The sequence below is a fragment of the Pundamilia nyererei genome, unplaced genomic scaffold (assembly GCF_000239375.1).
Source record: "Pundamilia nyererei isolate P.nyererei 1_Seehausen unplaced genomic scaffold, PunNye1.0 scaffold00032, whole genome shotgun sequence".
Lineage (NCBI taxonomy): Eukaryota > Metazoa > Chordata > Actinopteri > Cichliformes > Cichlidae > Pundamilia > Pundamilia nyererei.
The window spans coordinates 2063841-2078946 of NW_005187433.1; the positions used below are offsets into that span (position 1 = coordinate 2063841).

A 15106-nucleotide genomic window follows, 5' to 3' on the forward strand; every position below is an offset into this window, starting at 1 on the left:
CCTTCTTCTTTTCATCTTCTCCAATACCCCACAATCAGCCAGTGTATTCTTAACTTGATCAATGTAGCTTAAATTACCTTTATCTAAACCTTTATTGAGCATAACATAAATCACACCTCATTCTTTTTTCACCTTTTTATATACTTGGTGCCCTCTCCAACACTTGTACTGTCACTAAAATGAATTTCATCAAAGATATACATAAAAATATTTGCTGTATATAAGAATTTTAAGGCATAAATTTTCACATGGTTGACTTTGAAATGAAAACAAACCCACGTTAAAGGCTCTGGGAAGCTGCAGCTTGAATTAATCATCCAATTACCAGTTTGGGTTTGTTCCAAAATGAAGCTCAAAATGAATATTATAATTTGAAAGTAGCTCATGACCAGAATCCACCTTCTCTTTTCTCTCTTCTTCTCCGACCCCTTCTCCACCACCTTCCCAAACCTAATGCAAGTTTTAGTAGTCCTCACCAGAAACAATGCAATAGCTGATCCCAGTATAAATCCAGCCACTACATCTGAACAGTGGTTTCGATACTCTGAAACTCTGTTGAGGCCGGTGAGGAAGGCGGAGCAGAGTGTACCCAAACAGAGCACTGGTTTGGCCAAGCGGCTGGACTTGGTCTTGATTGTACTGGTGATGTACATCTAGAAGGAGAAAGGTGGAAAGATTAGACTGTTCTTTGTCCCAAATGTCTTTAACGAAAACAAAACAAAACCAAAAAAAACAGGCTCCTGCTCTTCTGTTTAGGTGGATTAGGAACAGAGATCCCATGCAGAACAACTGGAGGTTTTCCCACTAAAATAAAGTCAAACATTTTACCTTTTCAAAATAGTGCAAAGCCCCCATGGTATAGCAAATCAGTCAGGGAAGGCTGTGAAAAAGTTACATCATAGTAGTGCAAGATTCTGCAAAACAGAGACATCTTTTTCCCCCCACAGAGAATAAAAGATTGAACCTAACAAGAGAACCCATTAATAAGCGAGAGGACTGTCAGCATTTAAAAACAAAAAAGGTCTACCTGCATATATTTTCACCTCTTGAACTTTCACCTACCTCTATTCCAATTAGGGCTGCACGATTTTGCATAAAATGAGAATCACGATTTTTTGGCTTAGAATTGAGATCACGATTCTCTCACGATTTTCTTTTCCAGTATAAATATTTATTGCACTTATTAACTGCACATCAACTTCATAACAGTTGAGACTGAACATAAAAACAATAAGTAAACATAAAAACAACAAATGTCTCACGTTTTGTTGTTGCCGCAAAATGTTGTACTGCTTGAAATTCCGTCTCCACCGTTGCTTGACACTGCGTGTATAGAGCAGGTAGTGCAACAATAGAAAGATAGTTGCGGGACGGCACTGTGTAGCGTTTGTCTAGGGTGTTGATCATTTTCCTAAATCCCTCGTTTTGCTCAGTGTTGATGGGAGCCATATCTTTGGTCAGGTGATAAGTGATAGCCTCCGTAATTTCTTTGTGCCTGCGGGAGTTCGACGTGTATAGGGAAGCGCTGTATAAGGTTCCCGTTATTGATGTTTGGGTGGTTGACCGGGACGGATTTTCTCCTGTCACTTTCTCGTCATCCCTGACGTGCTCTCCGTTGCTTTTTTCCTGCTAATTTTAGCATCACACGGCACAGCTTCTGTATCACGTGGTATAAGGCTCCGCCCTTGTCATTTGTTGAGCAGGAAGAGTGAGCGCTTGTTTTCATGCAGATTACGTCCCGGATCAAAATGCGGTACAATCGTCGTCTTTTTTTATTTTTTATTTTAATCGTTGTCATTTGGAAATGAGATCGCACATAAGTATGAATCGAGATCGCGATTTTCTAACGATTAATCGTGCAGCCCTAATTCCAATCAAGTAGAGAAGGTATCGAATTCATTTTCATCAACAACAATCTGTTCTTGTATTCCTCCTGCTCCTGTTGATAAAATTTGCACTTCCACTCTCTTTTTTCCAAAGATGAGGCCCTCACCCTGTCACTCAGATGTCAAACAGCTGCTCTTCAATTATCGCTTCAAAAAGTAATTTTCCATGCGACCTCCAGCCAATTTTCTAAAAACGCCTAAACTGTCGCTGTGCTTGTGTGAAATATTCCTCACCTCAATTTCAAATAGCATGAAGTCCCTCCTTGCCAATTCCTCCATCAAAGAACCGAAGGTGCTGTGTTTATAACAAATACTCCTTCTTACTCAGTAGTTTTTAACTCCACATACGGTACAGGTATGTGCAGTACAACTTTAAGCAGCCCGGCTCAAATTATATATTTTCTGTCTGGTTTTTTCCCCACAGACGAGTAAACCAATTACCTTCTATTCTAAACTAGAACATGACATTGCTTTTAATTAACTATGCTCAGGTTGAATCCCTGGAGAATTTTTTTAGTCTACACATTATTGGTTGGTTTCTAATTTAAAATGGGATAAACAAACACAAACGTGAGTGTTCACGTGCTACAAAGGGAGAATGAAAGGAAATGAAATATACACCTAAATGCAAATATCGTTACACACATTCATGCCTTAAAATATATCGCATGCTGTTTAATTAAACATATACTGTGTCATTACATTAGATATACGTTTTATAAAATGTTTTTTCAAGCCTTTTTTTGTCTCTGAAATAAAGGATAAGGTGCGGTCCTCTCACCGTCAGGTAAACGGCAGAGTAAACGCTCAGCGAAGCGTCCTTAGATGGGAACGACCGCCGAGCCTTCTCCACCACCACGTGGTTCCCGGTGCAGATGTTGCCGTTGACGATAAACTGGTGATTAAAGCGACACTCGGTGCCAGTGTAGTTGGGCTTGCAAACAGACAGGAAGTAGGGCGAGAGACCTCCAGTCACCACCTGGCCTGCATTGACGAAGATGTCTGTAGCAAACAGACCGAATGCAAACACACCTGCGGCACCACAGACACACAGACGGGAGAAGAGAGAAGAGCACGTGAAAAGCCACAAACACAGAGCAATGAAACAATCACAAATAAACACAGAAGGGTTTATATAAGTTATCACCCTCCAGTGTGGGTGTTTATCTAGCTCCCAGTTCCACCACATTAAATCGTGACTATTGTGTGTGTGTGCAGACATCACTGAAGATGTGGTCTGCATCACTCAGACAGAATGGGTGGTCTGTCTGAGTGATGCAGACCACCCAGTCTGAATCAAAACAAAGTGCAAGTTAACTAATGTTGAAATGGAAGGTGAGGAAAAATGGACAACAGCAAGCCAAATACAGACCATAAAAATAAGATAGCGTTTAATATAAATGATGGCGCTGACACTTTCAGCCCACCAACACTGACCAGTGTCTACGTCTGCATTCCTTTTGCTGTGAAATATGACTGCTGATTATCTAGCTTGCTTAGCCATGAAATTAATGTGCTTTGTGTTGTCATCCAGGCGGGTGGGGTGAGGGAGTCGCAGAGGGAGGTTTTGAGGGGCACGGGGACATGATTGTGTGAAGGGCAATGAGGGAACTGGGGGGAGGAGGGGGTTAGAGTGAGAGAAGAGAGGGGAGGGAACAAGTGAGCAGGAAATGCCTTGACAATTTCACAAATTTAACAGGTCTCAAAACATAAATCAGGTGAATTGCTGATTGCATTTCTAATGTGTTTTGTAAAGTTTTTTTCTTCAACTATGACAGGAAAGTCCAGCAGACTCTCTCTACTGGAACAGAGTCTGTCTGCCCAATTCTGGTAAAGCGTTGTTATAAAATAATCAAAATTCAAAGGTTTTATAGAGCTTTTATAGAAAATTGACACACGGACTTGTCCTTGTTTTTAAAATATATTTAATTTCCTTTCTTTTCCATGATAACAGCTGTTAGCTTACCATACAAAAACATGTAAGCAATATTTGAAATACATCAGTAAAAGCAAAGGCTTCTCCACAAACATTATTTTACATGAGAGGTTTCTCTATCCCAGTGTTTGCCTGGCCTTTGGTCACTGGTCTGCATTGGGCAGCGTTCTGGTGAAAAAATCTAATATCACATATCTTTGCCCATAACAGTTGAGCCTCACTGAGTTTAGCAGTAGAGCAGGGCAATATGACCAAAAATATTTATCACAATATACATTTAAAAATTCCACAACTCCACAACTTTATTAATGCAAAAAACCCATCAATGTATTTTCACTTAAACAAGCAGCTGTTTTTTATGTGCATTTAAAGTTATATAAAAATGTAACAGTGCAAATGCCTTGCTGACAGTTTAACCAAAAGGCATTTCCAGTGGAAATTGGCCGACATATCCTCAGCATAACCATGTATGATATCCACAAAACTTAAAAAGAGGTTATAGACACACAATACGGTAATATTATGTTGAAGCACAGTACGTATCACTCCGCGAGGCTCCTGCCTACCATAGCCGTAATGCTCCGACGATCCATCAAGCGGTGCGGCTTCGTAGCTTAGCAAAGTCTACTGAAACATGTGACAGATTTTTCAGCGCCGTGTACGACATAAAATCGTTTCAAGGTCAGTAAACACAACCAGAATTCATACATAAGGCACACGGGATTATAAGGGGCACTGTCGATTTTCAGAAAAATCAAAGGATTGATTTTAAGTGTGCCGTATTTTCCAACCAACACGGTAATAACGATGGCCCGCTAGCATGCTCTACCAAAAATAGTGCTTTGTTGTGTATCTGACGGACGAAAGCCAAACCAGTTCCACACCACTGAAGTTGCAGCATTTTTACAAACCAATTGTGGTTCATCCGTTTCATTTAACGATCCACTTTCACCCTTCTCATTCTGCGTCACCGCCATGTGCGTATGTAAACAAAGGCACTGCGCATGCGCGTTTTACCCATATTCTATCGCGATATTTCATTTTCCTATCGTTGCCCAAAATTACACCGGTATTACCGTGAACGGTTCATTGGTTCAAATTATATTTACTTGATACTTGAGCCAAAAACATTATCCAGCTTCACTGTAAAAAAAAGAAAAGTCATCATTCAGCTACCATGTCATTTTTTTAAAAAGGTTTTTCCATTTTATCTACAGCTGTTCAACACACTACATCACTGTGACTCGACAACATTACAGCAACAAAGTCAGTACCAGACACACATGTCACAGTTGTTTTGCTCCTTGATGGCCATGTTTGTTGAGAGCCCCTTTCTTTACTGAAGTACCGGATAAATCAGAACTGTTAAAAAAGTTTGTTTTTTCAAGGTGTAAGGTGTAAATCATCAGGGTTGCTAAATCCATGGCTGTCTGCATTGGAGCTCCCCTCACAGGTGACTGACAGCACCGACATTGAGTTTAGTTGTGAATGTACAGCATGCTGTGTCGTGGTTAAGGCTTGGCTGATGTTGCAGATGCAACTTTTATTGAGCTATGACATTAATAAACATTGCTCATATAGTTTTGTATTAAATTAGACAAAACAAGGCTGAAGTCACAAGCAGCGTCTTATTGTGATGGATCACAGAATTGCATGCTAATGCGCTTTTGAATACTAATCTGATCCCTTATTCTACACACAGTCTTTGTGGAGAACTGAATGAAATTATTTCAATCAGATCAGTGATCCATAATTTTCCGGTCTTTCAGTTCATCGCAGCTGCACTGAGGTGATGCGCCAGGCAAATACTGGTGGGACCTTACACATGCTGAAGCCCAAAGTACTTTTCATGTGTATTCAGAGTTTTCAGTCACTGTCTGGTACCATTAGCACAAGTGGCCTTAGGGCAGTTTAGAGTACATTGCAATACAAGGTTCTTACCTATGAAGCGTATGATGCGGCGGATGAGGGGGTTGAGGTAACAACAGTCTCCTGTCACTATTGTTTTCTCCTGGGCCAACAGAGCTTCCCTCGTTGATTTCATCATGTACATGGACACCTCTCCGATAAAAATCTACATACACAAACACACACACAGGCACAAAAAATAAAAGAGAATATGAATAGGTGAATATGCACACAGAAGAAGCAAAAAGGAGCGCACAGAACAAAGGCAGAGATTTCAAAGAGGGCAGACGTGACGTCTCCTCCTTAAATATTTAAACTTGTATTTGTCAACCTAAATAAATAAACTTTTATTCTGAAAAACCTGCTAAAATGTTACATCAAATATCTGCCCGACAGGGTTGGATGTTTTCTTCTCTGCACAGTCTATTTTCACTCCAAAAATATTAATATTGTAGAAAAATAAATAAAAAATACAAATGCTGTGGCAAACACAATTAAACCACAGACAGACACACAGAAACACAGTGTTGTGATCTCAGTCAGCAGCATGCAGCATCTACTCCTCACCTCTGGTGCTGTGCACATGCTGCCAGGTTAATAATCATGGAGAAGCCAGAAGGCAAGAGGAGGAATTTTTCCCTCCCAAAAAGATTTGAGAACCAAGGAAGTCTAGATTACGTTTACTTTTTAAAAAACTTTTTTTTAATAAAGTATATGAATATGAGCTATTAAAAACCCAGTGCAACTTTTTTTTAATAGAACACGCATCACAGGGTGCCATGTGCAAACATGAATCATTTTCCAAAACAAAAGACACAAAATACAGCAGAGCAGTGCACCATGCCTGTATGTGTTGTATTGGCTCAGCAGGGATAATATTAAATGAGAAAGGTTTGTTTACACAAGAATAAATATTTGAAAGCAATACAGATTGCCTGAAAGTTGTACTGCATAATATTCTGTTATACTGGGGCTTAAAATTTGTGTTTTAACCCATAAATAAATACCTTTACTCTATAAATAAATGCAGAAAACTGACGCATTAAAATGCAGGAAATTAAATGTCTGACTATCAAAAAAGTAGAACCCTCCAGAACCCGCACTTAACGTTTTAACAAAACTCACACCCAGCGAACACACAGAAGGAAATGGGGAAACATTAACTTTTGGCATCCTGTTATGGAGCAGAGAAACATTTTTATCCAGTCTGGCCTGTGTACATAAACCACTGTGCCTTAATGCAGCCTTTCTTCAGGTCCATTATAGTTTGGACATTTCATCAGGTCTAATGGAAAAACTGCTGCTGGACACACAAAATGGATCTCGTTGCCAGTCGCCTTGGGTGATAAAGACTGCTTCAAATAAATGTGTGTGTTTATCAGAGACAGTGTGTGCATAAACTTAGTGCATATGTGTGCACCCATGTGGTTTTGGCCTTTGATGTGTGTTTGTTTGGGGCCTTAGGACAGGTGAATTTTCCTCCATCCCTCATGAATGCTTTCGCATCATCATGTTCTTGTAAACGCAACTCCAGTCCATCTCTTTCTGTGTGGCAGTTAGCAGCGAGAGCAGCTCGTGTTTTGATGTCAGGAAATGCAAAGTAAAATTTTTTTTAAAAGGAATAAATGAGCACTGAAAGCACTCACATAAAAATCAGTATGAACCTTCTAAATCTATGCACTTGATTCAGTCCTGCCTGCAACTGCCAGCATGACTAAAGGTGGATTCATATTTTCAAATAACCATTTGTGTCACAGGATGGGAGGCATAGTGCATAGCGAAACAAGGATCAAATGCATCATGGCAGAAAAATCAATCTCCTGATGTCTAATGATCCAAAAATGTCTATCTTTGCAGACAGAGTGACCAAAACAAGCTTTTGCAAGCTTTAAAAACTGTAAAAGGAAGACAACTTGTAACAGTCAGACTAGCAGCAGTTGCAGTGAACCAAAATACATTTTGCATTAAATAAAAGGTAGCTGGCATAATTAATTATTAAGCCTAACTGGCTTAATTTGAATTTATTTTTAAAGAGCCTCCTTTTTTAAAGTACCAATAATACAAATTAAAAGTCAACCAATGTTTAAAATTTATGACTGAAGTTTGTATATATAGTCAACAAAAATAGAGCCAAAACCTATGCTACAATTGGAAAGTAGCAATAAAAGCAGCAATGCTTTTTAATAAGGTTCTTATTATAAGGATGCAATGTATTATTAATACATTGTTAAATTCAATTAGGCCTACATGTTTTTATACTATTTTATATTCTGTTATTGCAATGTTTTACAAAAAATTTCTAAATATATTTTTAATGCACTTTTTAATGCAATGCTAACTGATTAATTGGGGCATGCTCCCAATGAGACAATGGATGATGTCCTTGTGGATCTCCTCCCAGATCTGGACCGGGCTCCTGGACTGAGCTCCTGGAGAGTCTAAGGTGCAACGTGGCAGCACTGGGATGTTCTGAAACATAACGTCCCCGAGGTGTTCTGCTGGATTTAGGTCAGGCGAGCATGACGGCCAGTCAGTGGTATGGAACTGCCTTCATAATGTCGCCCCTGTTCTCATCTGTGGAAAGCACAGGGCATCGGTGGTTGACCTGGTATTCTATGGCAAATGCCAATTGGACTCCACAGTGCTGGGCAGTGAGCACAGGGCCAACTTAAGGATATTATGCAAGGATATTATGCCCTCAAGTCACCCTTGTGAAGTCTGTTTCTGATTGTTTGGCCAGAGATTTTCACACCAGTGGACTGCTGGATTTCATTTTGTAGCTGGCATCTTTATCCTGTTCCTCATTGCACAAGGGAGTAGATACCAGTCCTGCCCAGGAGTTAAGCACCTTCTAAGGCTCTAGGTTTCCTAGAGTAACTGCCCGTCTCCTGGAATCTCCTCTATGCTCCTGAGAGTGTTGAGAGACACAGTAAACCTTGTAATGGCTTGTATTGATGTGCCATCCTAGAGGAGTTGGACAACCTGTGCAACCTCTGTACTGTCTCTAGACAACCTCTACCACATGCTACCAGTAGTGACATTGACCCAAGTGTTCCTTTAATTTTTTGAGCAGTATGCATGTGAGTGTGTGTGTGCATATGAGAGAGTCAAACTGTAAAGGTGAAATGCCTCATGTCATTATGTAGCAGCAAAAGACAGAATGACCTGATGAAAGCTTAAAGTGACTAATCTGCTGGGTTACTACCACCACCTTCTCCAGACCCAGACAGAAAATTTATAACAAAAAAAAGGTGCAGACCAATTTCTTTGACCTGTCTGAGACTCAAAAAGAAAAAAAAAATGCAGTTTTAAAGGTAAAGTCAATGTGTTTGTCCCCAGTCAAAAAGAAATTACAGTCAGAACAAACACAGATAATTACTGGTATAGCAATTAAATTACAATCACATTACAGGATTTTATGTTTTATGGGTATTTTTCCTTTAGCAAGTAGGTCCCATGTGATGTCAATGGGTATATAAGCTTCAAAGGACATACATGCAGCTGATAATGTTCTTTCTTCTTAAAGTCCTTTGTTTTGACATTTAGCTTGAGAAGCTGCTGATAATTAAGCCAATCACTGATGTGTCATCTGCAATCGTAACTTCTAATCTGGATCTGTGTGATAATGTGAATATTGGGAGGATAGGAGGAAGATCAGGACATAGTCACAGGGGCAATCCTCACCACTTTGTGTTGGCTTGAGAGCAAGTTCACAATCCTCCTGCAGAGGTTAAGTCCAAGGCCTTTAAGTGTTGATTCTTTAGGGAATTATGGTAATGCATGCTGTGCTCAAATATATACGATTTATTGGCACATCACTGAGAGTGTTATGACGTGTTGTGGGTGAAGCATCATCAGTGAAGCTATACCTCTTGGCAAATGTATCAGGTCCAGATTGGGTGACAAAATGTCAGGAATAAAATACTTCATCTGCATCTCAAATTGATTTTCCTATGATAGATGGAGAACAGGGTGGCAGTCATTTAAGCATATTACCTTACTCTTTCTTGGAACACACACAATGACTGATGATTTAAAACAGGAGGGGACAACAGGCAGGGAGAGAAAGAAAAGACTCCTGTGAGCTGCATCCTCTGATGGGGATACTGCTGGGTCTGGCTGCTTTACAGGTGTTGACATGCTGGAAAAAACTTTGTGCGTCATCCTCTTTAATGATCAGAGTGCCAGCCTTAACGTTTTTGGAAGGCCTCTTAGGGAGCGTGGCGTTCTGACTCTCAAAATGGGCAGAAAACTTATGTACCTCATCGTGGAGCAAGACGGTGACATTGGCTGTGCACCTGGGCTTACCTACAAAGTGTAAAGTGCTCCTTCCACATGCTCTCAGAGTTGTTACTGCTGAGCCGTGTCTGTACCTTGTCTCTCTAATTCCGCTTGGCTGCCCTCATAGTGCAACATAGGTCATATCGGGATCTTTTGAATTCTCCTTGTTTTCAAAGGCAAATACAGCATTTTAGGGTAATGCAGCATTGCTGTTCGTTGACTGTTTCTAGGTAGGTTCTAGTTACATGTTCATCCTGAGCACCAAGTTTCCTGTACAGCTGAGTGTCTCTTTGTATATGTTGATGTTAATGTTAGAGGCACTGGTATCCAGAGATGGGCAGTAACGCGTAACACGTTACTGTAATCTGATTACTTTTTTCAAGTAACGAGTAAAGTAAGGGATTACTATCGCAAAAACTGTAATTAGATTACCGTTACTTTCCCGTAGGAACGCTGCGTTACTGCGTTACTAAAACCGTGATTTTTTGCGAGGACAGTGACGTAAGCGAGTGCGCCGTTAGTGACAACAGCTGTGTGCAGATCAACAACGGATCACATATCGAGTGCGGGAGAGAGTATGAGCGTGCAGCGTTTAAAGCGTGGAAGTACTGACCTTACTTTGAGTTTGATTCCATAAAAAGTGACAAAAACATTAGCGTCCACCGTGCGTGGGAAGAAAACTTCTTTTTACAGCGAAAAAAACCCCTAAACTTCCGAGCAAGCACCGAGTGCGCTACGACGTAATGGGAAACTCACAGAGAAACTCGCGGATTCTTCCATTGACTGCGGCACACCTGCACCAGGGTAAACCTCCGCCTACCGCAGTCCTGCTTTACAGGTGAAAATAGAGCAACAGGACCGCTAGTCTTTGACTTTATTTATTTTCTGCTGTGTTTTACTTGCATCTATTTGAAAGAGTGAGTGTAAACACAAAAAATATTTTATTTTATGTGCTGGAATGTGTAGAAAATAGGTTTAAATGTTAAACTCATTTATTCAAGTCAGAGAATGTTGCTTATAGTTTAATTTTTGCTTGATGCATAAAGTTAAAAGATTAAAACTGATAAAACAAGTTAAAAAAAGAAACTTTTCCATTTGATTACATTTTGTATGATGGATTATGCAGAAAAAGTAGAATTGGGCTGAAAGATCTATCGCTTTATCACCTCTTCAGGTTGTAAATCGTGTTTTTAAAAAGTAACTAAGTAACTAAGTAATTAATTACTTTTGAAAATAAGTAATCAGTAAAGTAACGGGATTACTTTTTTGGGGAAGTAATCAGTAATTAGTTACTGATTACTTTTTTCAAGTAACTTGACCAACACTGCTGGTGTCCCATCAAGTTCCTGTCTGCTTGCACCCATCCTTTAAATGAATTGGGTGGCTGTAGTTGGGTCTTCGTAAACAGCCTTAACTGTGCTTGTCTACGGAGCACGTAATCTGTAAGGAGCAAGTATTTTGAAGGCATTAGTGTCCCATTAAAAAAGACTTGAGATTATAGGCCAGTAGCTTTTTTCAGGTTGTAGGCAACGCTCTGATTTGACAGAATACATCAGTCGTGCGACTGATGGCTCTGCTTTCACTGCTGTGAGATTTGTTAGCATGTGCTTTGTGTGGAAACAGAGCTTGCATTAGCAAAAAGGCACACTTCTCTTACTATCATAACAGATACATTTCCTCTTATAAACCACCTTGGCCAACAGCTGTTTTTAGACTAGACCACTTTAATTTCTCATTAATGTTTTTATAACCCTCTGTAGATACTAAATGTTAACGCGTCGCATAGTTTTGTTTAATTCAGCTGAAAATGTTATTACTGTAAGTAACTTTTTAGAGATATATGACACTGTGAAGTCCACATATCTAAAATGAGGTACATGACGAATTGCTGGAGATTAAACAAAACAAAGTATTTATAATGAGCTGAACCATATAACACTGGTGAGATTTATGAGTTTATGTACAATTTTCCAATAATACAGTTTTACGTGCAGTGTGGTGTTCCCAAAGTGTTTTATGATCAAAAACCATCCAATGAGACTTAATGAAAACAATTCTGCAAAACAAATCAAGACTTATTGCCAGTTATCACAAACGCTTGATTACAGTTCTTTCTGCCAAAGTTGGCATCCACTTATTGTGTTTAGGTGTGCAATTATTTTTTCATGTAGGGCCAGGCAGGTTTGAACCCCTGTATTTATCACAGACTATTGGTCCTACTATCAGTGAACTGTATTAGACATTTGATAAATTGTTCACGCTTCACTAATAAGTGCTTTAAATATTACTGACAATACAAAAGTTTTATTAACAGATCATTTATGTGTATTTTATAAGGATTTCTAAGGACCTCATAACCTACTAACTTACACTTATTACAGTGACTTTAACCATTGCCACACAGGTGAACACTGGTTCAAATAACTCTTTTTAACTAGTATAGGATCAGTGTGTTTCCATGCAGGTTTTTTAAATGATTAGTTAATTTTATTTTGTTTCTGTTTTGTTTTTTTCTAAATGATGGCATTTACATTTTCTAGCAGCTAGCACTTGCCTTGAAGCATTTGTCTCACTAGAGTCTGTTTCATCACTGAAAAGGTTAGGTACTACTGACTGATTGTGTTATTTCAACTCATGCAACCCCCCACTTTCCTTTATACAAATGTCAGTAAAAACTGACTGAAAATAGCCATCTCTATGTAACATGCCAGAAAACTGAGAAACAACTTGGCATTCAACTGACACAATGATGTTGGAGCAGAAAATGAAAAGGTTAAACAAGAGACATTAAAAAGAACATGCAAACCTTTCCGAGGGGGCTTTTTTTCAGTAAGTGACCTGACATGAGAGAAAAGAACAGACTTCCAGTTTGTGTATCCCAATAGCTTTGAGACATCAAAACTTGTAAAATCTGAAGTCTCTGAAATATCTGTGACATTAAAAATTATATCAAGCTGCTCAAATGTTTGAAAAAAAAGGGACACATAATAAATGACACTCCTAAAAGTTTAGTGTTAGGACCATCCTTCTTTATGCATCTACATCTTAGTTTTTCCTTTTCCAGCTTCCACATTATAATGTGAGTACTAGCCTTTCTCTGAACCTAAATTACAACATTTTTCATAAGGAGAAAAAAAACTTAGTAATACAAGTGTAGTATTTACTGAGAAATAGAAATGTCTTTGGGTTATGCATTAAAGAGCAATTGTATTACAACTGAAACCAATGACTCGATGGTAGAAACATGAAAAACATTTAAATGCTAAAAATGGGTCATTTTAGCCTGTCGGTAGGAGGAACATGGCAGCATCATAAAATACGATTTAATTTTTTGTGAATCTAAAGATCTTAGATATTAATGCAATTGAATCAAAATGCATCATTTTAAACCAATGCTGGTGGATGCTTGGCAATATGGCAATGCCATAATATCGAATACTGATCAGAACCTCCAGGGGCCTGAGATGCATCTGTTTGCCAGGTTTGGTTGCAGAAAAAGAAAGAAAGAAAAAACAAAACAGACACACAGTTTTGTGTAATAATGGAACAAAGTGTAAAATAAACACTTTGTTAAGTCAAAATAGAGCTTGTTTTGACTTAACTGTGTAACGATACAGTGACATAACTTTTCCCAACTGTGCACTTCCCTTCAACTCTTTAGAAGATATTCACGTCTTTAAGCTCATCAGCTTTGTTTACAGGAGCTTTGAGGAGCTGTTAGACCAATTAGCAGCTAATGAAACAAATACTTCTCTCATGATTCAATGCAGAAAATAAACAAAACTAAAACAGAATATGACTCCTGAAACACCAAATGAACGCTGATACTGCTTTGTGTCTTTGAGGATGTGTGAATAGGATACAGTTTGCATATTCATTTCAGAGGGTGATAATATGTAAAGATGTCGAGCTTAAGTCTTGCTACTCTGCCAAGAGGGGGAAAAGGGAAAAACAGAACAAAAAAACAACAACAATCAATGCTGCTTTAAGCTTTAAATCTCTTCTTAATGAGCCCATCATTTTCAGTATTGCTACCAAGACACACAATTCAGGAAGTGGAATAAGCCACAAGGAGCTAAAATGGTGTGTGATAAAATGCACAGATGTTGCCCATTTTGGGAAACATTATCTTTTGTTTCTGTGGGATGTACACCTGGCAAAAGCAATATTTTATCATCTTGGCACTGAAAATGATAAAACGGGCTCTATTTTGCCTTATGCCATGGTTGAACGGGTTTATAGGCTGTTGCATGAACACAGCCCATCTAACCTTCACAGCATCCCATTGGTCCGGCCATGTGGAAAACTGCATAATTTACTGACTCTGTACTAATTGGCCCACGTCCCAGCCCTGCCATCATTAATTCTGACTGAATGCCCCTCTGTTTTATGACACATGGAGATGGAATGACACACAGTGTCAAGCACCTGACAAAGCACTCTCAAAGGGCACAATTATAAGGTATGGGATGGCGTACCAATGGCTAAAGGCAATTTGTAAAAGAAAGGCCATATAGAGCATATTCCAAAGAGAAAGTCACAAAAAAGGGAGCAGAATAAAACAAAAACAGTGGAAAGAAGTGGCAGGATTACAAAAAAGCTTTAACAGCTGACACGGCACTCTCTGAGGAGGGGATGGGACTAAGACAGAGTATTAAATTACGCAAACAATGCGTTAAACAACTGCTGGCCTTTTAGTCAGCTACTGTATATAGTAAATAACGCTTGCAAGTGGGTTCAGTGCAATTTACAAGTCAAGATAAAGGTTGAATGAATAAGTGACACTTGGAGAAAGGAAGAAAGATTTAATCTGCAGGTATGATGCGAAAATCATCCACTAACAAATGTTCCAGTGACAGAGTGGTGTTTATAAACAAAGGATAACAACAAAATAAATAATTATACTTATCTACTGACTGCATACCATGACCAAGTACACACACATGCACTCACTGACCTCTTCATAAGGTACACCTCTTCAATGGCTCCTTATTGAAGATTCTAATTAACCAATCACATGACAGCAGCCAAAGCATTTGGGCATGCAGACATAGTCGAGATGACTTGCAACAGAATGGGGAAGAAAGGTCATTTA

The 15106-nt window shown here is 39.1% G+C and overlaps 1 protein-coding gene across 4 annotated transcripts in view; it reads right to left on the reverse strand.

The window, feature by feature from the left end:
* plppr1 (phospholipid phosphatase related 1) overlaps positions 1 to 15106 on the reverse strand; it is a 68574-nt gene that overhangs the window by 6729 nt on the left and 46739 nt on the right. For all 4 annotated transcript variants that reach the window (XM_005729232.2, XM_005729233.2, XM_005729234.2 and 1 more), the window contains exons 4-6: positions 5764 to 5896; positions 2668 to 2918; positions 477 to 653 (exon numbers count right to left, since the gene is read on the reverse strand). In XM_005729232.2, the coding sequence (XP_005729289.1) occupies positions 477 to 653; positions 2668 to 2918; positions 5764 to 5896 (561 nt within the window). The remainder of the gene's footprint in view (positions 1 to 476; positions 654 to 2667; positions 2919 to 5763; positions 5897 to 15106) is intronic.